Source organism: Primulina tabacum, unplaced genomic scaffold, assembly GCF_025594145.1.
Source record: "Primulina tabacum isolate GXHZ01 unplaced genomic scaffold, ASM2559414v2 Contig426, whole genome shotgun sequence".
Taxonomy (NCBI): Eukaryota; Viridiplantae; Streptophyta; class Magnoliopsida; order Lamiales; family Gesneriaceae; genus Primulina; species Primulina tabacum.
This window is the reverse complement of record NW_027459744.1, coordinates 113,902-129,074: the sequence shown is the minus strand read 5'-3', so window position 1 is coordinate 129,074 and position 15,173 is coordinate 113,902. Positions and strand designations below refer to the sequence as shown.

Sequence of the window (15,173 nt, the reverse complement as noted above, 5' to 3'; positions counted from 1 at the left end):
GCGCCCCTTGAGAATTCTCACTTGAGTGAACATATTTGAGTGGAGTGAATTTTCATTGGAGTGATTTGTGAGGTTTTGTGGTGAGGGAAAAAGACGAGTGCGAGTGAATTTTTATTGGAGTGACTAGTGAGAATTTGTGGTGAGGAAACTTTATTCTTTTATTGTGTTATACTAACCTTTTCTTGCAAGTATAATGATTGACGATCTTCAATTTCAAACAATGTTAAGGGGGATTGATAGAATATGGGAGAAGGAGCTTAAGCCTTTACATGAAAGGTTGGATAGGCTTGAGGGTAGTGCTAATGAGAAGAGACGAGGTAGTAGATTTGCTGGGGATAGAGCATTGCATTTTGATCGTGATGATAGGAGGTGCAAATCGAGTGGTAGGCAGGGAATTGACTCGTGGAAGGAGTTATTGACATCCGCACGAAGGTCGAGTGGAGAGAAGAAGGTCATAACTAGACCGAAGTTGGTTTTGAAGCATGAATATCAAGGTACATTTAAAAACTCAAATTCTCGTACTTGTGATATTATATGTTGTTGGTGTTTAGAAGTTGGGCATGATATCACCCAATGTCCACGTGAGGAGGTGACGGTAGTAAAATCGCCAGTTGAGCTTAAATCTGAAATGGAGGTTGATGTTGCGGTTGGGCTTGAATCTCAAGTGGAGGTTGTGGTTGATAAAGTTGTTGATGACATTATTCCACTAGTTGGTGAGTTGAATGTTGTTGAACCTAACGTGGAGGTTGAGAGAATTGAGGAGGTTGGTACCCCACTAATTTCTGACTTGAGCATAGAATGTTGTGCTGTGGAGGGTGAATCTTTAGATGATGAATTTTCTTCTAATGTATGTGCTATGGAGGAGAAAGAAGAAAGTAGTAATAATTTGATGCACGCATGTTATGATTCATCATGTACCTTTCTTGATCAACCTATTTCAATTGTAACTACTGATGATCAACTGCAATTTAGAATGAGTGATCAAAAGAGTGAGATGGCCATAGAAAGAAAAGAAAAAGAAAAAGAGGCCAAAGAAAAAGAAAAGAAAAATGAATTAAAGGCCCAAAAGAGTGAAAAGTGTGAGGATGAGAGTTGTTTACTTTTGTATAAACCTCTTAAAGTACCTTTGTACAAAGTGGTTTATTATTCTTGTGATGATATAGCCGGTTCAATCCCGAGCATTGTTATTTCTCATTTGCAGGGTTATGATGAAGTTGTGATGAGGAGACGAGCAAATGTGAAAGGTGCAAAAATGCAATGGGATGATCCATTCGGCGTTGAGAGCAATCACCGTGAGGTAAGCATAGTTGCCAACGCAACAAGCATGAGGTATGATTTACTTCCTTACCTTAATTCATTGTCGCTTTGTTTTCATGAATTGGGAGAACGGGTTGAAAATGTGATATTTAGGAGGTATAATTGTGATTTAACCTTGTTGCCTAGGTGTCATAGATTTGGGAATGATAACGTATTGAATAGATCAAATTTAAATGTTAGTCATTGTGATTTTTCAAGAGTTGTCAAATTGATGAGTTTTTGTTATGACAATGAATTGTATGCATTTTGTTCAAATCTTTGTGATGAGCTAAATTATTACATGGATAGTACATTAAGTGTGTTCTATTTGCATGATTCATATTTGTTTGATGATGGCGTTGAAAGGAGCATGAATGAATATCAAAATTTTTATGTGCATAATGAGTACAATTTTAAGGAGAATAAATTCTTCATTCTATATTCATTGCATGAGTTACGTACTAGTGATGCATATAGTGGTGTTTTTATCTTTGATAACATGCATGATTATATGTGTTGGTTGCATATGAAGAGATATGTTGAGTGGAATTGTGAAACATGCATTGCATATAAGAGATTGACATTTTGGCTAGATTCTTATATCGTGCATGAACTATGTCTTATTCCTAGTGAGTTATGGTCGTACACGTGTGTGGATATTATTTTGGTGTTGACTAGGTCTAAGAAAGAGAGAAATCTGATTTTTGTGATACTTAATGATATCTTGTTGTTATTATTTGGTGTCATTTGTTACTTGATATATGGAAAAGTTGATGAGTTTATAGGAAAGACAATGGTGATGTTGGAAAGTCCAGTGTTGATGAAGCGAGCAAGCGATAGCACCTACAAACTTGAGTTTAAAGGTAAGCATATTAGTCATACAATTCTTGTTATTACTAACTTGCTTCGTTTTTGTGTAGGTATCAAAGATTTGAGGACAAATCCTTTTCAAGAAGGGGAGGATGATGCGATCATTGTAGCGTTGCAGGGACTTATAATCAATCAAGGAGGGCTCACAGGCAAGGAGCAAAGTGCCAAAAGGTTCGTGATGCATGGGAGTGAGTTCGGAAGCCAAAGGATTATCATTCAAGCATTGTTAGAGACGGCCGAGACTACACGGACGTGTACACGGACCTGCACACGGGGTCCGTGTCCTTTACAGCCGAGGATGAAGAATTCCAGAGTCTACATGGACCCGAGCACGGACCTGTACACGGGGTCCGTGTCTTTTGTTTGCTGGAGAATATTTTGGCCGAGTGTACACGGACCCTTACCCGGAGGCCTACATGGGGTCGTGTCCTATACGTGTTGGCGAGAATTTGTTCCTAAATTAAAGTTTTAATTATTTTGATAACTAGATTTCATATATTTTGATTTGGTATCAATATATAGACGAAAATCTATCATTGTAAAAACTTTTGAGTCATTAATTGAGTTTTATAAAAAAACTTTCTTTGAGAATTCTCTCAAAAACAAGCTTAAGTTTCGTTATAACTTTTGCGTTGTATCAAATCAAACTTATCAAAAGATTTATCTTTTGTGGCGTTTGTCAATCGAATATCACGAGGGTTGCCAAGGACGGGTTCTTTGGAGGTTCTCTTGAACGAGATTGTTTCTATCGTTGATTAATCATTGCTAGACCACGTGATCTAGAGGCGATTGTCACATCTATCAATTACTTGTTTCAAAGATCGGGAAAAATCAAAGATCTCGTGGGCGGGATCGCATCAATTAAGCCTACCGAGCATACCACCACCATCATCAAGGAGAGGGTAATCCTGACTTTTTGCATCATGACGGGGAAGACAATTGATTTAGGTCAATTGCTTCAGAGTTCGATGCTTGATTATGCAAAAGGTAACTCTCCTAGTGGACTCCTCTACCCTTCTCTTATCACTGCATTATGCCAGAATGCGGGAGTGACTTGGGCAGTGAATGAAGAATTGTTAAAGCCCAAAAATGTCATTGTGGTAGTTCAACCACATAGGGCAGTGAGAGGTGAACAAGTTGAGGCACGTCGAGCTGAAAGGGAATTCAACAGAAGAGCTGCAGAAAGACGTGCTCAGGCTCAAGCTCAAGAACCACAACCACAACCGCAACAAAGAAATATGAGAGATAGGTTGACCCATTTGGAAGAAGAAATGCGAAATCAACGCCAAGACATGGATGAGTTTCGGTTTAGGACCGATACATTTATGGGATATATGATGGATTTTACGTCTGTCTTGGCTCAGCAACTTCCATCAGCTTCAACCTCTGGTAATCAATTTCCACCTCCTCCACAGTGGCCACCCATATACCACCCGCCGGAGTTCCAACCACCACAAGATGACGCAGATGATGAGGATGGCGATGACCACTGATGGTCGTTGCCCGAGGTATGTGTATTCGTCTAACTTTCATGATCATTTACATCGAGGACGATGCACATATTTAAGTTTGGGGTTGATGTTATTTATTTATTTTATTTTGTGTATTTATATTTTTATTTAGTTTTATTTGAGTGTTTTTGTATTTATATTTTTTTATTTAGTTTTATTTGAGTATTTTATTTCTTTTTGAGTTGTTTGCTTGTGTGTTTGTAGTGTCTTAGTCATGAATTTTTTTTTTTAATGGCCAATGATGAGAAAAGAAAATTTTGTATTAAGAAAAAAAAGGTCATGCATTTCATTCATGTTCATCAATCAATTTGAAAAATTTAGAGAACAATCATGAGATTTGGTAAGTTTGAGACTTATAATTTCTATACAACTCTGTGATTTTCATTTGACATTGAAATAAATTTTTTCAAACACATATATGATTGAGGCAATCTTTGATTTTATTTGGGCCTATTTATATTGTTCATAAATATTCATTTGAAACTCTATTGAGCCTGTATGAGAAAAGAATTGTGTTCTTGAAATTTCTTGGAAGCCAAGCACTTTTCTTTTGAATATGTATTTGGTTGATGCATTGAGACACCACTTTTCACAATGATTATATTCTACTTTGTGTTGGTGAATTGAAATTTTGTCTAGAACTATCCAAACAACACTCGAGGCGAAATACGGACAAACTATGATTTAGGAATAATTTAGGTGATTTTTCTTATCGATTGAGCCTTTCAAGCCACCAAATAAAAATAATTTATCATTTGTCACCTCTTTGTAGCTTATATGAATTCGAATGGCACACGTAAATATGTGTAAAGACCCCATTCGATATCCTTTCAAATATCCCATATTTACTATCCCGTTGAATATCTTAAACATTAATTTCCTACCTTCTCAAGGGAGTAAGAATTCAAAGGATCAAAGAAATGGAAATTCTCATACAAAAGAAAAGAAAAATGAATGATATTACATTGAAGAAGTTGGAGAAAAATGGGAGAAAAAAGAGATGAAATGAATAAAAAAAATGGAGATGAAAGAAAGAAATGGAGTTTGCAAAAGAGATAAAATTCAACTTACTCCCTTATTTGAATTCCTAATCTTCATTTGTAGCCATGAGCCAAGGCCTAACATTACAAGCATTGCAAATCCTATTGACCAAGTCATAGTTGTCCAATATACTAGTGGAGAGTGTTTGAGAGGATTTAGCTTATGGACAATCGATAAACACTTCCATTGAGTACGAATCTTGATCAATTTTACACACACCTCAATGCATTAATATTTATTGGGTATTCCTTTCTTGAATGAATATGGCTTTGAACCCAATCTTTACCGAAAAAGACCTCTTGATTTGTGTTTGTAAAAATTGAAATCGATTGAGAATGTTTTGAAACATGAGTTGAAGAGATTAGAAGTTAAGAAAATTAATCGATTGCATGATTATATCCGGATAAAAAAATTGGTTGGATTGATTTGACTTGTGAATGCATGAAGAGTTAGTTAATTTATCTTGAGGCCAAGTTCTTTAAAATATTTCATGACTTGTTTGTTTGTGTTGTTTTGTTTTGCTCGGGACTAGCAAAATATTAAGTTTGGGGGAGTTTGATAAGTGCAATTTATTGTACTTTTATTACTTGTTTTTAACTTGAAATTTTGTGATTCTTGAGCAGGTTTTATGTGATTTGTTTTTGTTTTTGTTGTTGTAGTTTGGAAGCTTAGAATGAGAGTTTGGAGTAGTAAAGTGTTGAATTGGAAAGTGCAAAAGATAAAATTGCCGAGAGCCTACCGCACCAGCGGTACATGTTGAACCGCACCCACGGTCAATGAAGTTCAAAATTAAAAGATTTCCCCGAAGCTGCACCGCACCCGCGGTAGCTTCATTAGCGCACCCGCGGTCTTCGCAAAACAGAATCCGGAAAATTTGTAACTTTGTGTGCTGCGCATGAAAGTTGAAGAAAAAGGTGTGCTGCGATTGGAGACTAGTCTGGACTATAAAAAGACATTATTTACTTATCATCTAGGGTATTGGGGAACCAAGGAAAGAGTGGAGGCTGCTGCTAGAAGATTGAAGATCAAGTTCATCTAGTTCTTGAGAAATCTTTTGCACAAATCCGGGGACGGAAACTGCACTTCAAACTCTTGTTCTAACTTCTTCTTTCTTTTATTTTTCATTTGATATGTCTTATTTTAGAACCATGTTTTGTTATTTTATTTGTGTTATTATGAACTAAGTTTTAATTCTAGAGGAATGATGGAACAAAACTAGAAACCATGTGTTGGAATCTATGAAGTAAGTTATTTAAGTTCTTCATATTGTTCATTTGTATTGTTCTAATCTTAATGCTTTCAATTTATTGGCCATGAGTTGAATGATTTATATGTTTACAATTTATCACTTGGAAAAGGAAATTATAAACAAGAAAAGAGAAAGAAACATCAATGGTATTTATAGAGTTTGGGAGGGCCTATATTGCTATTGAAGCCTATAGAGAATCTAGTGCTTGATGTGTTATTTATTTGTAGATTGTTGATGGGAGCATTGCAATCAAATTTTAGATAACCAATATCTATTTAACACTCGGGAGAGGGAGTAGATAACTATAGGATTCTTGGCTAATGAATAAGAAGGATTTTTATAACATAGCTACAAGAAATTACACATGGTGGATAGTTGAGTGAAATCGGACCTCTAGATCTTTTATTCCATTGTTATTTGCTAAAGTTTGGTGTTATAGTTTATTTAAAAATCCATTTTCAATTTAGTTATTCTTGCAAACAGATCTTTTAATTGATTTTCCTAAATAAAGTCGAGACTATTTTAATTACAAGCATTAATATACATTTATATACATACTCCTCGTGGGATCGACACTTGTACTCGAAAATACATTTTATTACAACTTGACGTTGTGCACTTGCAAGCAATTAAGAAAATGTGCAACAACAGCCGGCGAATTAATACTACCCCCACCCTACTTCCATCATTCGAAGAAGAACCATCTACATACACCCTCCAATGGTCATCATTTTCCCGATGTGCAGTTTCAGCCAGAAAGTCGGCCAAGGCTTTTGTTTTAATAGATGTTCTTGGTTCATACTGGATATCATACTCTCCTAGCTCATAGTCCATTTAACAAAACGACTAGACATATCTGAATGAGTTAAGATCCTATCCAACGAACTGTTGGTGAGCACCACAATTGGATGAGACAAAAAATATGGTCTCAAGCATCTCGGTGTCATAACCAAATCCAAAGCCAACTTCTTCAGACCCGAGTACATTATCTCTGCTCTTTTGAGCGCATGTGAAACATAGTAGATAGACTGTTGAGTTGATCCTTCTTGCCTGACAAGAACCGAACTCACAGCTCCTTTGGTGTCAGATAAATATACCCACAAACACTCACATGTTGCCGGTTTGGCCAAGACATGGAGCTCAGCTAGATAACTTTTCAATTCTTCAAAAGCCTTCTCACAATCTGGACCTCATTCAAATTTTTTCTCCTTACGCAAAATCCATAAAAATGGTAAGCTTCTGTGAGCGGACCTTGAGATAAACCGCACTAGCGCAACAATCATCCTCGTCAGCTGTTGGACATCGTTAGGTCCTCGGGGGGAAACCATATCTTGTATAGCTCAGACTTTCTCTAGGTTAGCCTTGATCCCTCTCTCCGTCACCATATATCCCATAAACTTCCCACTCTTCACCCCAAAATTACACTTCTGTGGGTTCAACTTCAACCCATAAGACCTGAAGGTGGAAAATGTCTCCACTAAATCAGGTATGAGCTAGGTTGAGTCCTTTGACTTCACCATAATATCGTCCACGTATACTTCGACATTCCTTCCTACCTGCTCAGAAAATAATTTATCTATTAATCGCTGGTACGTGGCTCCGACATTTTTGATTCCGAAAGGCATGACCATGTAACAAAAAGTCCCTTATAAGGTAATGAATCTCACTTTATCTTGATCCTCCATGGATAAGGGGATTTGATAGTACCCCTGATAAGCATCCAACATACACAAATATTGATGACTGGCCGCTGAGTCCACCGGCTGATCTACCCGAGGCAAAGGATAACAATCTTTATGACATGCTTTATTGAGATATATTAAATCCACACACATCCTCCACTTTCCTGAACTCTTCAGCACTAGGACGACATTCGATAGACAGGTAAGAAGATGTACATCTCGAATATGGCCTGCACTAAGCAACTGTCCTACTTCTTTTTTTATTACTTTGTCTTTTTTGTCCCAAAGTGCCTCTTATTCTGTTTCACCAGGAGAGCATTTGGCAATATGTTAAGCTGATGCTCTACGATGTCAGGGGTCGTGCCTTTGAGTTCTTGGGCTGACCAAGCGAATACGTCGAGATTACCCTGCAGACAAGTAATGAGTTCCATCTTAATCTCCGAGCCAAGGTCATGGGCTATCTTGAGTGTCTTTTTCGCGGACCCCAACTCTACAATTTCAGGTTCTTCATCCTCTACCTCCTAAACATTCCTTTTCACTATGGGTAACCCACTTCTTCCCATCCTAATCATGTTAGCCTCCACAAGCGATCTCTTTCTTTCTTCCTTCACTATTCTTTAATAAAACTGACGCGCGACCATTTGGTCCCCGCACAAGATTCCAACTCCATTTCTCATCGGAAACTTAAGCTTCTGATGATAGGTGGAAGCTACAGCTCTGAAATCCTTTAGAGCTGGCCGTCCCAGAATTCCATTATACGCCGATGGGGATCCACCACGGTGAATGTTATCATCTTTATTATCCGCCGATGATCATTCCCCAAGGATAGGAGAACAACACTCTAACCCAATGGCGGAATGACATGTCCAGCAAACACATACAGAGGGGCAGAGACCGACTCAAACTCAAATCCTTCAATTTTCATCTAATCCAACGTGCTCTTGAACAAAATATTTACGGAGCTTCCATTATCAATAAAGATACTTGTCACATCGTAATTGGCAATGGTGGCCACCACCAAGGCATCTTTATGTGGAGCTACAACCCTCGGAGGTCTTCCGTCCCAACGTTGATGAAGAGATCTTGTGGTAAGTCTGTGCCCCTAGATATCTCAAAATTCTCCAACCTCTTTCTGTATGCTTTCCGAGCTCGCCCATCACTAGCACCCCCGAGATCATATGAATCATTCATCTTGTAGGAGGGTTGTCCTCGTTCATTCCCCCTTCTCGGATCGGCAGGCTTTTGAGGACGTCTTAACCCTGCCCCTCCCTTCTTGGCTCTCCTACCCTCTGATTTGTCCATGGAGGGCCTCGACCTCGCATAGGGGACGGGCGAGACCTATCAAGCAGAGACAGTCTAGCTCTACTCTCAACCCTCTGTGATTTTTTCCACCTTTCTTCGGATTCCCCCACCTCCATTACCTTGTCTTAATTCCTAATCAGAGGAACATGGTATGAGAATTGTCCTCTACCCCTAGCTTTATCCTCTTTTCTTTCGCCCACGCCTCTTTTCTTACCTCCTTTCTCCGCTCCCTCAAACCTACTTCCCCCGGGCCGCTGCTCCATCCTCTTGTGCTGTTGGGCATCCTCTAGATTCACATACTTTTCTGCCCGAGCCAAAAGATCATCATAGCTCAATGGAGGTTTCTTGACCATCGATTTGAAGAATTACTCTCCTCTCAGTCTTTGGGTAAAGACACTTATCATGATGTCAGGGGTAGCCGCTGGTATCTCTAGCGCTGCATTGTTGAAGCGCTGGATAAACTCTCGCAAAGTCTATGTCTCTTGTTGGTTCATAACAAACAGGCTTAGGTAACTCTTCTGGTACTTCTTGCTGCTAGCAAATCTATGCAAGAAAGCTCTGGAAAAAGCCTCAAAAGACCGTATCGAGTTGGGTTGCAACGTGTTAAACCACTGCTGGGCAGATCTCACCAACGTGCCCAGAAACACCCTGCACCTAATCCCATCCTAATTCTGATGCAAAAGAGCCGCATTCTCAAATCTCTCCAAGTGTTCTTCTGGGTCAGTACGCCCGTTTTACTCTCCCACGCTTGATTGTAAAAAACTTGGGGGAAGCCCTATTTCCAAAATAACGGGGGGAAAAGTACTCTCTCTCTTGGGCATTGGAGCCCTGTTTCCCAACTCCAGCACCCTGTTTCCCAACTGCTGCCTCAACATTCTTATCTCCTTCCACATCTCCTCCATGTCAGGATTCTCCCCACTTGGGAGGGGCTGAGTCTATTCATCCCTACTCTAATGGCCCTCAGTATTCTCCTCTTCCTGGCCAAGAGCTTGTTCTTCGGCAGACATATACTATTGGTTCTTCTTCATTGCCTCGTCTATTATCCTGGTAATGAATTGACCTAACTGTTCCAGGGTCAAGTCCCCACATTCTCATTGGGATGAGGTTGTTCAGGTCTCGTCTCAGGACGAGGTTGCTCAGGCCCGTCTCATGACGAGGTTGTTCGGGTCTCGTCTGGGACGTGACGATACTGAGTTAGTTCTTCTGCTCCATCTTTGGCCTACCATCTCTACATCTCAGGTCAATATTCCCACAGACGTCGCCAAGTGATACTCACTAGAAATATAGGGTTTGATTCCAGCAGATGATACTAGCCCAAATGCAGACCTCGAATTTACTTTAGACCTGAAATTACAAAGGATACCATTAAAAGAAGGGCCGGGAGAGTGTCTCGGCGTTGCCCCTCCGACGCTCAAGTCAGGTATCGAGAATAAAATGAGAGAGCAGCTAGGGACGCTGCTAAGAATCAATATAGTGAATGAATAAATTAGACATTCAAACCTGGTTATAGGTGCGTACACGATGTCCATCATGGGCTTTCTACCACCGCTAGGGATGGGCCGGAGGTCCAAAATCCGATTTGGGTCTTATTTTGATGGGCTCATTCATGTGATATCAAAATGTAAATAAAATAAAGATATAGAGGATAATATTTTAATTTTAATTTAATGATTTTGTTGATGTATGATAAATGATTATACATGAAAAATAATTAATGATATGTAAGATAAATAATAAATACACAAAATTGCAACTATAAACATTTGATTAGATATGATTATTAACCATCCAACGCACACCTAGATGTATAATAATATTTCCATTCCAATAACAATAAATATATATAACTTATTTGGGTTGGGACTAGGCCGGGCTCCCTAACTAGGTCCCCTGGCAGTTTGTAGGCATTAGTTTGAGCCAAAATCCATTTGAATGCCAAAAAATACTTGAGAAAAATATTTAACATAGCTTCGTGAATAATTTTTTTTAAAGGTAGAAAATACTATATTTGGATCATTAGTAAAAATTAGCTTATACTATGTTTAGAAAAGGAAAATGTGAAAAATAGAACCTAAAAACCATATTTCTTCTCTTTTAATTTTTTTAACCATTTACAAAGATATTTACTCAAACCCTCTTAAAAAATGTTCATTAATTTATGTTAGTAATGGTGAAACTGAAATACATATCATATAGTTTAAATCATTTGACTATGTAATAGACATGAGTTTTCACATGAATTTTGTGCAAGACCTATAAAAATGTATGACACTGGATAAAATGGAAGAAACCAAAACAATAGGCAAATCAAAGCTATTAATAGCTGGACTTAAAATGAGGAGAGACGATGAAGTTACTTCCACTTCTTGAACCTGAAAAACTTGCCCTTATGCTTCCCGAACATACCGTGCTTCCAGCGTTTCCCAAACTTGCCATGTTTGAACTTTCCATGCTTAAACTTTCCATGGTGATGGCCAAAATATCCACCATGATGATATCCACCGTGAGCCAAATGGTGAGCCCCATACGCAGCTGCTGCTGCTGCGGCACCTCCAGCTAAGAGTCCTCCAATTCCGTGGCCTGTGATAGTTGTTTATTACATTGTATGAAGCAAACACGAGCACAATTTAAAGAGAAGTTGACACCAGGGACAAGACACTTGAGAGGACCGTCTAATATTGTGATTTAGTAATTTTGAAAATTTCATCATATTCGAGCCCTGGTTCTTATTGCATTGAAATTTGAAAACATATAAAAGGATGACGGATTAGAGAAATTCATTGAATTCTCATTTATGAACCCGCTTGCATATTTCCATCGGCAATGTACTTATAGGCTCTCTTCCAATGCTGAGGTCCTTGCTCTTCCTCTCCATTTTCATAATACATAATATAGCAATAAGAACCAGGGTGGAGGAAAAACTTTTTTTACAATTCTAAACTTGGCATAAAAAAGGTACGAAAACTCATCTAAATAGTAATAATTGTTTCAATATCAAATGATCCTGAGCTCCAACAATTACGGTAAGAATGATAATCAGACTCAACAGAGATAATATATCATCTGAGATTACCTGAATGGGACGACCCAGGATAACTGGCAGGAAGAAATCCGCCTGGGGGAGGATATCCAGATGGTGGATATCCTGGAGGAGGAGGGTACCCTGCAGGTGGATGTCCGCCCGGAGGAGTATATCCATATGGAGGATATCCTTGTGGTGGATAACCATGCGGATGATATGCAGGAGGGGGGTACGGTCCAAGGTGTTGAGGGTAATAAGCAGATCCAGCAGCATATGCTGCAAGATTAGAAAACAACCCTTTATCCTGGCTATCCGGGTTTTCCTTTCTGTCTCCCATTTTTCTCGACGTCAGATCAAAATAATGCTGTGTAATGAATGGAGAAATGAGCATGTGCAATAATTATGGACAACAAGAATATAAATCTATGTTACTCCTGGAGCCTCGAGAAACATTTTAGGAATTTTTTTGAGATATTGTTGATCAACAGACCTTGAATCGCAAACTGTATCTCATCATAAAGGCTTGATACTATATTATTCAAGATTCATTTTTGTTGTTCAAATTGAAGTATCACAAGGAAATACAAAAGTGGATTTTCAGACATAAGAATCAAAGTGTATACATTTTCATAACTCTTTAAACAATTCTCTCAATGCAAAACAAAAAAAAAAAGAAAATAACAAAAAATCCAAACTCTAACATGATTGAAGCCACACAAAAAACAAGATGCAATACGTTCCCTGGCAAAAGCTCCTGGATGACGAAGACTACTGTTTTTCGAATAAAAAACGTCAAATTTAAATTCTATTATTCAACAACTATAAAATCCTTCTTCATACAACATGATTAAAGCCACACAAAAACGAAGATAAAAAAGACCAACATCATCAATCAATTCTCTATATGAAAATGAAAATCATATAAACTCAAAGGTAATGCAACAATCATACAAAAACACAAGCATGAGAGCAAGAAGTGAGAGAGAAATCCCCCTCTACCAATTATGAAATTTAAGCCTAATTTATCAAAAAAAAAATCTAAAATTTTACCTTCTCAAATAGAATTTAACAGATTCTCACAACATCAACCATTAATTGCAAGCAAGAAACAAGAAAATTTGATAACAGCTTCAACAAAAAAATCTAAAGGGGTTACAAACAGGAAAACAAAAACTTCAACAACAAATGAAGCCAACATCTAACACCATAATCACAAATCAAGGGCAATTCACAAAATACTGGATCACAACCAAACAAATCATCCAAGAATTTATATTTGTAGGCAAGAATTGAGCGATTAATATACCTATTCAAATGCAGTTCCCCTAGAGATTTTTTGGGAATAATTCTGTGTTCTTGTATAATTTTTTTATAGAACAGAAATCGCCTGGGGATTATTTTGAAAGCAATCCATGTCCATGTTACGTTACCCGCATTTAAAATGTACTCCACACGTTTCTTCTATGCGTATACTTTTAATTTCCAAAAAAAAATGTGTATATATTTTTATTATAAATACAAATACTTTTTTCTTAAGATAATATAAAACGGTTTTGTATATAAATTTTAAAAATAGTTTTATAAATGTTGGTGGGGTTTCTGGTGAACACTTTTAAAGGATTTGAAATCTAGATAATAAAACTCAAAAAATTCGCAAAAGAGAACTCTTTGTTTTTAAGAAGAATTTGCCCTCATGATGCTGATGAGATATGATAATCATCTCTCAAGATACCACGACTTCCAACATATGATAGTAACACTACAGATCACGAGTTTCATAACCAGAAAATGAAACAAATTTTAAGACGAAAGAAGAAGAAATTCAATATGAATACAGCAAAAGACACTTTTTGGAGGCAAAGATTCATGAAAACTAACAACTCTTGTCAAACAACAACCTCAGCTGCTTAGGCGCCTCCTCGACAGACCTAAAAAATTCCAAGACATAGAGGGGATCTTAGGCGCCTCCCCTGCAGTCGGGATTGTTCCAGGCCGTATTTGGGTTGCAACAAGGTGCCTCAGTGCTTCATCTGGCGAATAGAACAATTCATATTGAGTTTTATATATTTATTAGCTTAATTTTCATTCATTAAGCTTTCAATTTATCCAAAAATCTCTGACATGAATGAAATTAATTCATGAATGCACGTGATGTTAAAAGATAGTTTACACAAAAAAAATGATCGTATCAAGAGATATAGTTTTTGGATTTGAACCTTCCATAGTAGAATGCTATCGGATTTACTAGATCACGAAATGAACATGATGTAATGAAATTTTTGACGGTTTGTGCAAAACCATACAACAATACCTACACGATAATTTTCCTATGATTTCCTTTTGGTATTCTGGTTTTGTTCGTTCTGTCCATGGAATGAACACATCTTGGCTTCCACTACAAGAAAATACACATTCAACAACACTCCAAAGACAACGATTTTTATTAAAACCGTTGTGTTTTTTACTTTTAACAATGAATTTAACAAAAATCGTTGTCGTAGCAAAAAAAAACCCGCTTATAGACAACGTTTTTTCAAAAACCGTTGTCTTTGATGTGTCTACGACAACGGTTTTTAAAAAATCGTTGTCTATGAGCATCTTTTTTTTGGGCTACGACAACAATATTTAAAAACCGTTGTTTAAGAGCGTTTTTTTGCTACAACAACGGTTTTAAAAACCGTTGTCTATGAGCGTTTTTGTTTAGGCTACAACAACGGTTTTTAAAAACTGTTGTCTGTGTATGTGTTTTTCCGGGCTACAACAACGGTTTTAAAAACCATTGTCTATATGTGTTTCTGTCAAGGGTCAAAGACAACGGTTTGTATAAACCGTTGTCTTTCAGCTGGTTTTTTTTAGAACTACGACAACGGTTTTTCAAAAACCGTTGTCGTTGTTCTAATTTTTTTTAAAAAAATCGGTTAAAATAAAATTGTAGGAATATAAAGTGACATAGCGACGGAGTTATGAAACCGTCGCTAATTTTACAATCGCGACGGTTGTAACACTAACCGTCAATATAATTAGCGACGGTTTTTGTAAAACTGTGGCAAATTTGAATTAGCGACAGTATAAACCGTCGCTAAATATAGCGCGGTTTTATTCAACTGTCACATTTTCAAATTAGCGACGGTTGTTCTATTTAAATTCAGTTTCAATAAAACTGTCGTACTTTTTAATTAGTGACGGTAATAACCATCGCT

General features: G+C 37.5%; 1 protein-coding gene across 1 annotated transcript; it reads right to left on the bottom strand.

Annotated features, from left to right (window-relative positions):
- Nucleotides 1-11,148: 11,148 nt before the first annotated feature.
- On the bottom strand, nt 11,149-13,416 carry LOC142534205 (uncharacterized). Its single transcript, XM_075641139.1, has 3 exons — nt 13,280-13,416; nt 12,025-12,337; nt 11,149-11,531 (listed from the first exon to the last, which is right to left on the bottom strand). Exons 2-3 carry the CDS (start codon nt 12,308-12,310, stop codon nt 11,305-11,307), a joined length of 513 nt encoding a protein of 170 aa, XP_075497254.1. The 5' UTR covers nt 12,311-12,337; nt 13,280-13,416; the 3' UTR covers nt 11,149-11,304.
- Between the last annotated feature and the right edge of the window lie 1,757 nt (nt 13,417-15,173).